General features: G+C 39.1%; 1 protein-coding gene across 1 annotated transcript in view; it reads right to left on the minus strand.

Annotated features, from left to right (window-relative positions):
* The window catches only part of LOC101387423 (sulfotransferase 2A1-like), a 72151-nt gene that overhangs the window by 54012 nt on the left and 2886 nt on the right, over positions 1–15253 (minus strand). The window contains exon 2 of the mRNA XM_087421918.1: positions 8485–8610. Coding sequence (XP_087278044.1) covers positions 8485–8610 — 126 coding nt within the window. The remainder of the gene's footprint in view (positions 1–8484; positions 8611–15253) is intronic.

Raw genomic sequence — 15253 nt, forward strand, 5'->3', positions numbered from 1 at the left:
AAATCAGAACAGAAATAAATGAAATAGAGAGTAAAAAAACAGTAGGAAGGATTAATGAAAACAAGAGCTGGTTCTTTGAGAAGATAAAATTGACAGACCCTTAGCCACACTCACCAAGAAGAAAAATAAAGAAGCCTCAAATAAATAAAATTAGAAATGAAAGAGAAGAAATTATAACAGATTCTGCAGAAATACAAAGGATTATAAGAGAATACTATGAAAAACTATACACCAACAAATTGGATAACCTAGAAGAACTGGATAAATTCTTAGACTCATACAACCTCCCAAAACTGAATCAAGAAGAAATAGAGAATCTGAATAGACCAAAAACAAATCAAGATATTGATACGGTAATCAAAGACCTCCAAAAAAACAAGTGTCCAGGACCAGATGGCTTCTCTGGAGAATTTTACAAAACATTCAAAGAATATTTAATACCTATCCTTCTCAAACTATTCCAAAAAATCAAAGAAGATGGAATGCTTCCTAACTCATTCTATGAGGCCAAAATTATCCTGATACCAACACCAGACAAGGACAACACAAAGAAAGAAAATTACAGGCCAATATTGCTAATGAAGATGGATGCAAAAATCCTTAGGAAAATATGGGCAAACTGAATACAGCAATTCATTAAAAAGATCACACACCATGATCAAGTGAGATTTATACCAGGGACGCAGGGATGGTTCAACATCCACTAATCAATCAATGTGATACACGACATTAACAAAACGAAGAATAAAAACCACATGATCATCTCAATAGATGCAGAGAAAGCATCTGACAAGACCAAACATACATTTATGATAAAAACTCTCAATAAAATTGGTATAGAAGGAAAGTACCTCAACATAATAAAGGCCATATACAACAAGCCCACAGCCAACATCATTCTTAATGGTGAAAAACTGAAAGCCATCCCACTGAGAACAGGAAAAAGACAGGGCTGCCCACTCTTGCCACTCTTATTCAACATAGTACTGAAGGTTTGGGCCAGAACAATTAGGCAAGAAAAAGAAATAAAAGGAATCCAAATTGGAAATGAAGAAGTGAAACTCTCGCTGTTTACAGATGACATGACCCTATATATAGAAAACCCCAAATAATCCATCCAAAAACTATTTCAAATAATCAACAACTACAGCAAAGTTGTAGGGTACAAAATCAACTTACAAAAATCAGTTACATTTCTATACACTAACAATGAACTAGCAGAAAGAGAACTCAACAATACAATCCCATTTACAATCACAAGAAAAAGAATAAAGTATTTAGGAATAAACTTAACCAAAGAGGTGAAAGACCTATACAATGAAAACTATGAGACATTATTGAACGAAATTGAAGAAGACACAAAGAAATGGAAAAATATTCCATGCTCATGGGTTGGAAGAATCAACATAGTTAAAATGTCCATACTACCTAAAGCAATCTGCAGATTCAACACAATCCCAATCAGAATCCCAACGACATTCTTCACGGAAATTCAACAAAGAATCCATAATTTACATGGAACAACAAAAAACCATGAATAGCTAAAGCAATCCTGAGAAAAAGAACTAAGCTGGAGGCATCACTATCCCTGACTTCAAAATATACTACCAAGCTATCATAATCAAAACAGCATGGTACTGGCACAAAAACAGACACACAGATCAATAGAACAGAATTGAAAGCCCAGAAATGAAACCACACATATACAGACAGCTAATCTTTGACAAAGGAGCTAATAACATACAGTGGGGAAAGGAAAGTCTCTTCAATAACTGGTGTTAGAACTGGACAGCCACACGCAAAAGAATGAAAGTCAACCATTATCTTGCATCATACACAAAAATTAACTGAAAATGGATTAAAGACTTGAATGTAAGACCTGAAACTATAAAACTCCTAGGAGAATATATAGGCAGTACATTATTTGACATTGATCTTAGCATCACCTTTTCAAATAACGTCTGACCTGGCAAGGGAAACAAAAAGTTAACAAATGGGACTACATCAGACTAAAGAGCTTCTGCAAAGCAAAGGAAACCATGAACAAAACGAAAAGACAGCCCCCCAACTGGGAGAAAATATTTGCAAATCACCTATCCTACAAAGAGTTCATCTCCAAAATATTTTAAAAAATACTCCTTCAACTCAACAACATAAAACAAACAACCTGATCAAAAAATGGCCAGAGGATATGAACAGAAGTTATTCCAAAGAAGATATACAGATGGACAACAGGCATATGAAAAGATGTTCAACATCACTAATTATTAGGGAGGTGCAAATCAAAACTACAATGAGATATCACCTTACAGCCGTCAGAATGCCTATAATCACCAAGTCAAAAAACAACAAATGTTGGAGAGGATGTGGAGAAAAGGGAATCCTCAGATACTGCTGGTAGGAATGCAAACTGTGCAGACATTATGGAAAACAGTATGGAGATTTCTCAAAAAATTAAAAATAGAAATACCCCATGACCCAGTAATCCCACTACTGGGTATTTATCCAAAGAGCTTGAAATCAACAATTCCAAAAGACTTATGCACCCCTATGTTCATTGCAGCATGATTCACAATAGCCACGATGCGGAAGCAACCCAAGTGCCCATCAACTGATGAAAGGATAAAGAAGATATGGTATATATATGCCACAGAATACTACTCAGCCATAAAAAAGACAAAATTGTCCCATTCACAACTATATATATATATATACACCATATCCACTTTACCCAATCATCAGTCAAGGGACACTTTGGTTTCTTCCACTTCTTGGCTATAGTGAATAATGCTGCAACGAACCTAGCGGTGCATAAGCCTCTTTGGATTGTTGATTTCAGGTTCGTTGGGTAGATACCCAGTAGTGGGATAGCTGGGTCATAGGGTATTTCTATTTTTAATTTTTTGAGGAATCCCAATACTGTTTTCCATAGAGGCTGTACTAGTTTTCATTCTCACCAGTAATGAATGAGGGTTCCTGTTTCTCCACAACCTCTCCAACGTTTGTTATTTTTTGTCTTGGTGATTATAGCCATTCTCACAGGTGTAAAATGATATCTTCATGTAGTTTTGATTTGCATTTCCCTGATGATTAGTGATGTTGAACATTTTTTAATGTGCCTCTTGGCCATCTCTATATCTTCCTTGGAAAAATGTCTGTTCATATCCTCTACCAATTTTTTGATCGTGTTTTTTTTTTGTTGCTGTTCAGTTGTGTGAGTTCTTTATATATTATGAAGATTAACCCCTTGTCGGATATATGATTTGCAGATATTTTCTCCCAACTGTTGGGTCGTCTTTTCATTTTGATTCTGGTTTCATTTGCCTTGCAGAAGCTCTTTAGTCTGATGAAGTCCACTTGTTTATTTTTTCTTTTGTTTCCCTGGTCTGAGTAGACAAGGAATTCAAAAATCTCTGTCTATAACCAATGTCAAAGATTCTGACTATGTTTTCTTCCCGGAGTTTTATAGTTTCAGATCTTACATTCAAGTCTTTTTGATCCATTCTGAGTTAATTTTTGTTTACGGAAAAAGAAAATGGTCTACTTTCATTCTTTTGCATGTGGCTGTCCAGTTTTCCCAGCACCATTTATTGAAGAGACTTTCCCTTCTCTGTTGTATGTTCTTAGCTCCTTTGTCAAAGATTAGCTGTCCATAGGTGTGTGGTTTTATTTCTGGGCTTTCAATTCTGTTCCATTGATCTGTGTGTCTGTTTTTGTACCAGTACCATGCTGTTTAAGTTACTATAGCTTTGTAGTATATTTTGAAGTCGGGGATTGTGATGCCTCCACCTTTGCTCTTTTTTCTCAGGATCGCTTTGGCTATTTGGGGTCTTTTGTTGCCCCGTAATAATTTTAGTATTCTTTGTTCTACTTCCTTGAAAAATGTCCTTGGGATTCTGATTGGGGTTGCATTGAATCTGTAGATTGCTTTAGGTAGTATGAACATTTTAACTATGTTTATTCCTCCTATCCATGTGCATGGGATGTCTTTCCATTTCTTTATGTCATCATGAATTTCTTTCAACAATGTCTTATAGTTTTCATTGTATAGGTCTTTCACCTCCTTGGCTAAATATATTCCTAGATATTTGATTCTTTTTGCTGTGATTGTAAATGGGATTGTTGGACCCGGCCTGATGGTGTAGTGGTTAAGTGCGCACATTCCACTCTGGCAGGCCGGGGTTTGGATCCTGGGCACGCACCGATGCACCGCTTGTCAAGCCATGTTGTGGCAGCATCCCATAGAAAATGGAGGAAGATAGGCATGGATGTTAGCCCAGGGCCAGTCTTCCACAGCAAAAAAAAGAGGAGGCTTGGCGACAGATGTTAGCTCAGGGCTAATCTTCCTCACACAAAAAATATAATAAAAAATAAAATAAATGGGATTGTCTTCTTGAGTTCTCTTTCTGTTGATTCGTTATTAGACTATAGAAATGTAACTGATTTTTGTAAGTTGATTTTGTACCCTGCAACTTTGCTGTAGTTATCGATTATTTCTAATAGGTTTCTGACAGATTCTTTAGGGCTTTCTATATATAAAATCCTGTCATCTGCAAATAGCGAGAGTTTCACTTCTTCATTTCCTATTTGGATTCCTTTTATTTCTTTTTCTTGCCTAATTGCTCTGGCAAAAACCTCCAGTACCATGTTGAATAAGTGTGGTGTGAGTGGGCACCCTTGTCTTGTTCCTGTTCTCAGAGGAATGGCTTTCAATTTTTCCCCATTGTGTATGATGTTGGCTGTGGGTTTGTCATATATGGCCTTTATTATGTTGAGGTACTTTCCTTCTATACACACTTTATTGAGACTTTGTATCATAAATAGATGTTGGATCTTGTCAAATGCCTTCTCTGCATCTATTGAGAGGATCATGTGGTTTTTATTCCTCATTTTGTTAATGTGGTATATCTCATTGATTGATTTGTGGATATTGAACCATCCCTGTGTCCCTGGTATAAATCCCACTTGATCATGGTGTATGGATCCTGTTAATGTATTCCTGCATTCAGTTTGCCAATATTGTGTTGAGCATTTTTGCATCTATGCTCATCAGTGATATTGGCCTGTAATTTTCCTTCTTTGTGTTGTCTGGCTTGGTATCGGGGTGATGTTGGCCTCACAGAATGTGTTGGGAAGTGTGCCATGGTGCTCTATTTTTTGGAATAGTTTGAGAAGGATAGGTATTAAATATTCTTTGAATGTTTGGTAAAATTCTCCAGAGAAGCCATCTTGTCCTGGACCTCTATTTTTTGGGAGGTTTTTGATTACTGTTTCAATCTCTTTACTTGTGATGGCTGTTCAGATTCTCTCTTCTTGATTCAGTTTTGGGAGGTTGTATGAGTCTAGGAATTTATCCATTTCTTCTAGATTGTCCAATTTTTTGGCATATAGTTTTTCATAGTATTCTCTTATAATCCTTTGTATTTCTGCATAATCTGTTGTAATTTCTCCTCTTTCATTTCTAATTTTATTTATTTGAGCCTTCTCTCTTTTTTTCTTAGTGAGTCTGGCTAAGGGTTTGTCAATTTTGTTTATCTTCTCAAAGAACCAACTCTTCATTTCATTGATCCTTTCTACTGTTTTGTTTGTTTGTTTGTTTCAATTTCGTTTATTTCTGCTCTAATTTTTATTGTTTCCCTCCTTCTGCTGACTTTGGGCTTTGTCTGTTCTTCTTTTTAATTCTGTTAGGTGTAGTTTAAGGTTGCTTATTTGGGATTTTTCTTGTTTGTTAAGGTGGGCCTGTAATTGCTATGAGTTTCCCTCTCAGGACCACTCTAGCTGCTTCTCATACGAGTTGTTTTGGTGTATTTTCATTTTCATTTGTCTCCAGATATTCTTTGATTTCTCCTTTAACTTCATTGATGATCCATTGGTTGTTCAGTCCACACTGTTTAGTCTCCACATCTTTGTCACTTTCTCAGTTTTTTTCTTGTAGTTGATTTCCAGGATCATAGCATTATAGTCAGAAAAGATGCTTGTTATGATTTCAATCTTCTTAAATTTATAGAGGCTTGCCTTTTTTTCCCAACGTGGGTCTATTCTTGAGAACGTTCCATGCACACTTGAGAAGAATGTGTAATCTGCTGTGTTTGGATGGAGTGCTCTGTATGTGTCTATTAAGTCCATCTCATCTAGTTTTTGTTTAAGTCCACTATTTCCTTATTGACATTCTGTCTGGATGATCTATCCATTGATGTAAGTGGGGTGTGAAGATCCCCTACTATTATTTTGTTGTTATTGATATCTCCTTTTAGGTTTGTTAATAGCTACTTTATGTACTTTGGTGTTCTTGTGTTGAGTGCATATATATTTATAAGTATTATGTCTTCTTGGTGGAGTGTCCCTTTTATCATTATATATTGCCCCTCTTTGTCTCACATTACCTGTTTTATCTTGAAGTCTACTCAGTCTAAGTATGGCAACACCTGCTTTCTTTTGTTTGCCATTAGCTTGGAATATTGTCTTCAAGCCTTTCACTCTGAGCCTGTGTTTGTCTTTAGAGCTGAGATGTGTTACCTGGAAGCAGCATATTGTTGGTTCTTGTTTTTTAATCTATACTGCCACTGTGTCTTTTGATTGGAGAATTCAATTCATTTACATTTAGAGTGATTATTGATATATGAGGCTTAATGTTGGTATATTCTCACTCATTTTCCAGTTCTTTTGCATTTGCTTTGTTTCTCATTCCATGTGTTTCAGACTACCAATTCAGTTTGGTAGTTGTGTATTACGGTTTTCTTAGCTTTCTCTTTATTTATCTTATGTGTCTCTGTTCTGTTTATTTGTTAGTGGTTACCATGAGGTTTGTATAAAAGATCTCGTAGATGAGATTGTCCATCTTCTGATGGCCTATTTCCTTAGACTAAGTTGATTCCATCCCTTTCCTCTTCTCCTTCTAAGTTATTATTGTCACAATTTATTCTACCTTGTGTTGTGAGTTTGTGTTTAAAGTGATGAGGTCTTATTTATTTTTGGTGTTTTCCTTCCCTAAATCTTTTATATTATAATTGTTTGATAATCTATTCTGATAGAGAGCTGCAATTTTTCTGATTTTGTCTACCTATTTTTCTCCTTGCTCAAAACTTTGTAAGCCCTTTCTCTTTTTTTCAGGCATGAGGGTCTCCTTGAGCACTTCTTGTAGTGGGGGTCTTGTGCAATGAACTCCCTTAGCTTTTGTTTATCTGGGATAGTTTTTATTTCTCCATCATATGTGAAGGATATTTTCACTGGACAGAGTATTCTTGGCTGAAAGTTTTTGTCTTTCAGAATTTTGAATATATCATTCAATTCTCTCCTAGCCTGTAGAGTTTCTGCTGAGAAATCAGCTGAGAGCCTGATTAGGATTCCTTTGTACGTTTTGGGGTTTTTTTGTTTTGTTTGCTTGTTTTTGTTTTTGTTTTTGTTTCTTTTTGTCTTGCTGCCCTTAATATCTTTTCTTTGTCATTGGCTTTTGCCAGCTTTACTACTAGACACCTTGGAGAGGGTCTTTTTATGTTGATATATTTAGGAGAACTATTGACTTCATTCACTTGTATTTCCAGCTCCTTCCCCAGGTTTAGGAAGTTCTCAGCTATTATTTCTTTAAACAAGCTCTCTGCACCTTTTTCCCTCTCTTTTTCCTCTAGAATACCTATAATCTTTATGTTGCATTTCCTAATTGAGTCAGATATTTCTTGGAGAATTTCTTCATTTCTTTTTAGTCTTAGACCTCTCTCCTCCTCCATCTGGAGCATTTCTGCATTCTTATCCTCAATAATGCTAATTCTTTCCTCCATATTGTCAGCTCTGTTCTTTAAAGATTCCAGATTTTTCTTTATCTCCTCCATTGTGTTTTTCATCTCCAACATTTCTGATTCGTTTTTCTTTATAGTTTCCATCTCTTTTCTGAAGAAGTTCCTGATTTCATTGAATTGTCCATCTGCGTTTTCTTGTAATGCGTTGAACATTTTTATGATAGTTATTTTGAATTCTCTGTCATTTGGGCTATAAATTTCTGTGCCTTCAGGATTGACTTCTGGGTGCTTGTCATTTTCCTTCTGGTCTGGAGATTTAATATATTTTTGCATACTGCTTGAGGGCGTGGGCCTATTTTTCCTCATTCTAAAAATATGGTCGCAGCTTCCACCTGCCACCACTAGGCGGGGGTCAAGAGCTGTGTATTTTGAGCCTGCTGTGATCCATGGGTGCTCTGGCTGACCAGTTGTGCTGGGGCACCGGGTAGGGGTGGATGGGCTCTTTCTTTTACCTGCTTAATCCCAGAGACTTCTCACACTTCCCTTGCTATCTGCTCTCCTGGGATGCTAGCTTGATGAAGGCACCCCCACAACAGTTTAGTCCCCTCCATATGGGACTTTCCCACAGGCTGTGAGAGAACTTGGAGAGTGATGGTTGTCCCGTGGAGGGCTGCCCCTCCACTCTCTCTCTGAAAGCTACATGGACCCACACCCAGGGTGCCTATTGTTTGGGAAGGAGAGTTCTCCTTACCTCCTTCCACTTCCCTGGGGATTCCAGCACCCCCACCTTCAGACGTATGGCTGTGTTTGTCTCTCAGATGTCTTTTGTGTTGTGTGAATGTCCTCTGTTGGAATATGAATGTCCTTTTTGCTGTATCTTAGGGGGGAGAGTCTATGAGGGAAGCTCACTCCGCCATGATGCTGACATCTCTCTGTATTTTTTTTATAAGTAGAATTTCTTGATTTTAATGTTGTCTATTTCAGTGCTTCTCATTATCTGTTGTTATGCACCAGATTTTTTTCTCATTTTTCTTTTCCATCACTGGCCATTGATAGGCTGTACAACAAAATAAAATCATTAATAAAAATTCAGAATGACTTTCACAAGATAAGCCCCATTTCAGGTTGACATAAAAGTTTATAAAAGCTGACGTTCAGTGTGCTCAATTGTCTTGTTACAAACTGGAAACAGTTTATAAATGGCATCAATCTGAGGTCCCTAGCTGACTGCTTTGAATATAGCTCAGGTTTTTTTGTAGGGCTTTTTGTTTTTTACTTTTCCTCTCTAGAGTTAATGCTTTTTCATTTTTCTTTCTTGTTTAAGAAATCTTTCATTATCACACGGTCATAAAGATATTCTGTTTTGTTCTCTAAAATCTTTATAGTTTCATCTTTCATATTTAGGTCTTTAATACATCTAGAATAGATTGTGTATGGTGTGAGGTAGGGATTCCAATTTATTCCAATTTATGGAGAGGCTGGTAGTTTTTCATAAATCAAGAGTCTGTTCAAGTATGGGTTACTATCTACAAAGTCTATATTTTGGGTCCATGGTTGCTATATATTTGCACCAATTACATGCACCCTCTGTCTCCCATCTCCAGTTTCTCTGCTGCCCCCTTGTGGCTGTCCTGGACCCTGGGTGTCCCCACAGCCAGTTCTCTGACCCTGTCCTGGTCCCATTTAGCAAATGCTCTAATCCTCTTAAGCTAGGCCAGCCTCAGAAGAACATAGGGAGAATTAGCAGGGATTTGGAGGGACATGTGACAGGCTGTGGGAGTGGGGGCTACAGAACCGCCAAGATACCATGAGACCCCCTCCTGCTCATCAGAGAGACGCTGGTAGGAATGTACACAAAAAAACACACACAAAAAAACACACTGAGACCACACAAGGAGACTGAGGAGCAGAAAGAGGGGACACAGAGGGACAGAGAGAAGGGGAGATTTGGTGGCAGAGAGGGAAGAGATTGGGGGAGGCAGAAAGAAGGGGAAACTGAGGCACCATAGTTTCATGCTCTCAAAAACAGAACAGGCAAGGTCCCCCCCCAGCATGTGTTACTTCCCATGTGACAGCAGCTGTCCTATATGCTCTAATATCCTTACAAAAGGTCCTTTAAGGCCGGCAGCCTAATCCCTTGCCTACAGGAGGTCATATCAAACATCAGAGAGTTCAGGTGCCTTTCTGAGAAGACAGCAAGCAACTGTGCTGAGCGTGAACTAGGCTGCCCAGCTGGAGAGGACAGCTCTTAACCTCTTTGCTCTGGCAAGTTGTGCTGAGCCCATATGCTCCTTGAACTATTTGGAGAAGGACGTGTAGACAGCTAGACGTCCATGAGGCTTTGGGTAACAACCACACTTTCTCCACACATGTAGGTGTTAATTACATGAAGTGTGCCATTTATGCACCCAGCATAGAGCCTGATTTACAGGAAGCACTGAGTAAATGGGTGGTCTTGCTATTCTGCCAGGTAGGCAACCCTCTGCACTGTGTAGGCCCATGCTGCCCCTTCCCTCTCCTCCTGTGGCCTCCCTCCCCGCCCCCCTCAGTCCTTGGGATTCTCCCCAGCAGATTTCCCTGGCCTTGACCTAGTCTGACTCACCTCCTGCCCTTAGACCTAGGCCATGCTTTTAGACCAGGCCAAGCCAGCAACTGCAGAATCTCAGCCAGGTCAGAGGAGAGCTGAAGGGGACATGGGACATCTTGGCAGATGATGGCAAAACCTTTCTCAAGCCCCTGCTCACACCTTCTCATGCCTCCTTGGTGGCCGTGAGACTTCAGTTATAGGAGTAGCTGCCATCAGGGTCTCCAGGATCCCCTCCCCCACATAAGACCTGGGGAGATGCTCTCAGGAAGAGAAGGTGACTCTGCAGAATCCCCCTCTCCCTGATTATCTTCAGTGACTTGGGCAGTGGACAGGACACAGTGAAGATGTTCATGGACATACTTGAATGCATTCATATTTTTAATTAAAAATTTAAGTACACTTATCTCCAAACTCATTAAGTTGCAAACATTAAATATATACAGCTTTTCGTATGTCCATCATACCTCAATAAAGTGGTTTAAAAAAAAAAAAGTATGCCAATCCGACAGCCAACTCAGCTGCAAGACACAGGCCTGAATTGTACTCACTTATGGTGAAGAATTTCATATTACTGTTTTCAGTGCTTGTTGCAGACACTGGCTTTAAAGTGCTTAAGCCAGCAGCACTGAGTTGTTTCTTTGGTTTTTGTTTTTTCCAAGTTTCCTTTTCCATAAATAAAGTGTTTCACTTTCAAAAAGAAATTTAACCCTCCATTTTTTGTTGTCTTTTGGCTGCACTGAGCTCTGCATCTAGATCCCTTCTCTGGGAAGACAGATGGGATGGAAATTTATGTTTTGTATTGTATTCATTCCCTTTTGTGTATTTGGAATTTCTTGCCAGAGATGTGGGGGTTTTTTAATCTTTAAAAAAATTGTATCTTGGAAAAGGTAAAACTGTAATACTTGTAGTCAGCATAGGAAAAACTGAATACATTTTTCTACTGAATACATACACACACCACCAGAACTAATAAATGAATTTTGCAAGGTCACAGGACACAAAATCAACAAACAAAAATTAATTGTACCTTATAAAGTAGCAATGAATAATTGGAAAAAGATATTTTTAAAATAATACTATTTACAATAGCATTAAACAACATAAAATGCCTAGGAAGAAATCTAATAAAAGATGTGCATGATATTGACAATTATCAAAAATTGCTGAGAGATATTAAAGAAGACCTACATAAATGAAAGACATCCCATGTTTATGATATTCTCATATCCAGGATATATTTTTAAAATCCTATTATGCCTACATAAATGAAAGACATCCCATGTTTACGATATTCTCCCCAAATCTGTCTATTCGTTGCAAATCAAATAAAAATCTCAGCAAGGTTTTTTGAAGAAATTGACAAGATGATCCTAAAATTAGATGGAAATACAAAAGATCCTGAATAGTCGAAACAATCTTGAATAAAAAAATTGGAGAATCTATACTACCTAATTTCAAGATTGATGATAAAGCTACAGCAGTCAAGAAAGTATGTTATGAGCATAAGGATCAACAAAGAGTCAATGGAACAAAAGAGAATATCCAGAAATAAATCCTCATATGTAATCAACTTGTTTTGAAAAAAGCATCAAGTCAATCCAAGGGGGGGGGCCAACAGCAAATGGTTCTGAAACAATTGGACATTTTTATGTGGGAAAAAATGAATCTCGATGCCTACCTCACTCCAAAGGAAAAGCTAGAACCAGGAAAATTCTAGAAGCATCCATAGAGGAATATTTTCATAACCTTGAAGTGAGCAAAGATATCTCAGACAGCAGGCAAAAAGCACTAAACGTAAAAAGAAAAAATGATAAACTGGACTTTGTCAAAATTAAAATTTTCTGCTCATCAAAAGACAACATGAATACAAAGAATAAAGAAGCCACAAACTTAGAAAACATATTCACAGTGCAAATACATGGCAAAGAACTCATATCCAGGATATATTTTTAAAATCCTATGAATCAACAGTAAAAAGACAAACAGCTTGAACCAGTCTGACTTTTAAAAATAGGCAGAAAGACTTGAAGAGATCTCACAAAAGAAGATACGCAAAAAGTCAGTAAGCACATAACGTCATTAATCATCAGGGAAATGCATATTAAAACCAAAATGAGGGGGCTGGCCCCGTGGCTTAGCGGTTAAGTGTGCGCGCTCCGCTACTGGTGGCCCGGGTTCGCCACCGCTTGTGGCGCCATGCTGAGGCCGCGTCCCACATACAGCAACTGGAAGGATGTGCAACTAGGACATACAACTATCTACTGGGGCTTTGGGGGAAAAAGGGGGGAAAAAAGAGGAGGATTGGCATGGATGTTAGCTCAGGGCTGGTCTTCCTCACAAAAGAAAAACCAAAAAAATGAGCTACCAATTCACATCCACAGGAATGGCTAAAGCCAGAAAGGCTGGCCACCGCAAGTGTTGGTGAGGACGTGGAGAAACCAGAGCTCTCATGAATTGCCACTGAGTGCAAATGGCACGACTTTTCTTAGCTTTGGGAAACCGGTTTCTTATAAAGTTAAACATGAACTTGCCATTTGACCCAGAAATTCTTCCACTAGTATTTACACAAGGGAAATGAAAACAACGTGTGTCCACAAAAAGACTTGTACAAGAATGTTCACAGCAGCTTTATTCATAATAGACAAAAATGGAGACAGCCCAAGTGAATGCATAGATACATTGTGGTACATCCGTATGATGGGATGCCACTCAGCCATAGAAAGGAACAAATAGAGATACACATGATAATATGGAAGAATCTCAAAGTCATTATACTGGGTAAAAGAAACCAGACGCAAGAGAGTATACACTGTGTGATTTCATTCACATGAAATTCTGAAAGAGGCAAAATTAATCTATTCTTGCAGAAAGCAGCTCAGTGGTTGCCAAGTGGGGAGGTGGAGAGAAAAGGACTGCGAAGATACCCCAGGGAACTTTTTGGGGTGATGGATATGACGTCATGGTCATACACATTTATCAAGTCAATTATACTAAATGCATAAGACCTGTCTGTGTATTTTATGTAACGTAAATTAAACATCAATAAAAAAGTTGAACAGGGTGACATCAGCATCATGGCAGAGTGAGCTCTCCCCTTAGACTCTCCCCTCTAAGATACAATAAAAAGGACATTCATATACCAACAGAGGACATTCACACAACACAGGGGACGTGTGAGAGACCCATGCAGCCATACCTCTGAAGGTGGAGGTGCTGGACCCCACCAGGAAGTAGGAGGAGGTAAGGGTATATCCTCCTCCTCCCCAAAGGCAGTGACCCTGGGCTCTGGACCCCATGTGGCTCTGAGAGGAGAGGGGTGAGGGGCGCCCCTCGGCAGGAACGCCTTCGCTCTCCAAGTTCCATCACAGCCCACGGTAAAGCCCCACATAGAAGTGACTAAGCTATTGCAGGGGTGTCTTCATCAAGCCAGCACCACAGGAGATCAGATATGGAGGGCAGAGGGAGAAAGCCCCCAGGATCACAGAGGTGAAAGAAAGTGCCCCTCCCCCCTGCCTGGCACTGCAACTCAGCTGGTCAGCCAGAGCGCTGGCCATACCTTAGAAAAGCAGCAGTTGTGAGCGAGCGAGCGAGCTGGGGTCACAGCAGGCTCAGAATACACAGCTTTTCACCCCGACCCAGTGGCGGCAGGTGGAAGCTGCGACCTGATGCTTTCGCTATGTGGAGGCACAAATCCACACCATCAACCAGTGTGAAAAAATATATTAGGTCCGGCCCCGTGGCATAGCGGTTAAGGGCACATGCTCTGCTGCTGGCGGCTGGGGTTTGGATCCCGGGCTCGCACCGAGGCACCGCTTGTCAGGCCATGCTGTGGTGGCGTCCCATATAAAGTGGAGGAAGATGGACACGGATGTTAGCTCAGGGCCAGTCTTCCTCAGCAAAATGAGGAGGATTGGCATGAATGTTAGCTCAGGGCTGATCTTCCTCACAAAAAATATATATATATTAAATCTCCAGACCAGAAAGAAAATGACAAGCATTGAGAAATCAATCCTGAAGGCACAGAAATTTGTAATCTGAATGACAGAGAATTCAAAATAGCTATCATGGGGCCGGCCCCATGGCTTAGCGGTTAAGTGTGCGAGCTCCGCTCCTGGTGGCCCGGGTTCGGATCCCGGGCGTGCACCGACGCACCGCTTCTCCAGCTATGCTGTCCCACATACAGCAACTAGAAGGATGTGCAACTATGACATACAACTATCTACTGGGGCTTTGGGGAAAAAAAAAATACCTATCATAAAAAACCTCAATGGGTTACAAGTAAATACAGATAGACAGTTCAATGAAATCAGGAACTTCTCCAGAAAGGGATTGAAACTATAAGGAAAAACCAATCAGAAATGTTGGAGATGAAAAACACAATGGAGGAGATAAAGAGAAATCTGGAATCTTTAAAGAACAGAGCTGACAATATGGAGGAAAGAATTAGCAATCTAGAGGATAGGAATGCAGAAATGCTTCAGATAGAAGTTAATTATAACATTAAAGATAAAGGGAAGGAAAACACCAAAAATAAATATAATCTCATCATTTTAACCACAAACACATCATATTAGATGGAATAAGTTGTGACAATAACTTAGAAGGGGAAGAGGAAAGGGATGGAATCAACTTAGTCTAAGGAAATAAGAGGCTGTCCTAAAATGCACTATCTCATCTACAAGTATTTTTTATACAAACCTCATGGTAACCACTAAACAAATAACCAGAACAGAGACACAAATGATTAATAAAGAAAAAAACTAAGAAAACCATCATAGAGAACGAACAAACTGAATTGATGGCCCAAAACCCGTGGGATGAGAAACAAAGGAAATGCAGAAGAACCAGAAAACAAGTGATAAAATGGCAGCATTAAGCCCTCATATATCAATAATCACTCTAAATGTAAATGGGTTGAATTCTCCAATCAAAA

This window comes from Ceratotherium simum, chromosome 33 (genome assembly GCF_057802395.1).
Source record: "Ceratotherium simum simum isolate JZ-2026a chromosome 33, ASM5780239v1, whole genome shotgun sequence".
Classification (NCBI taxonomy): domain Eukaryota; kingdom Metazoa; phylum Chordata; class Mammalia; order Perissodactyla; family Rhinocerotidae; genus Ceratotherium; species Ceratotherium simum.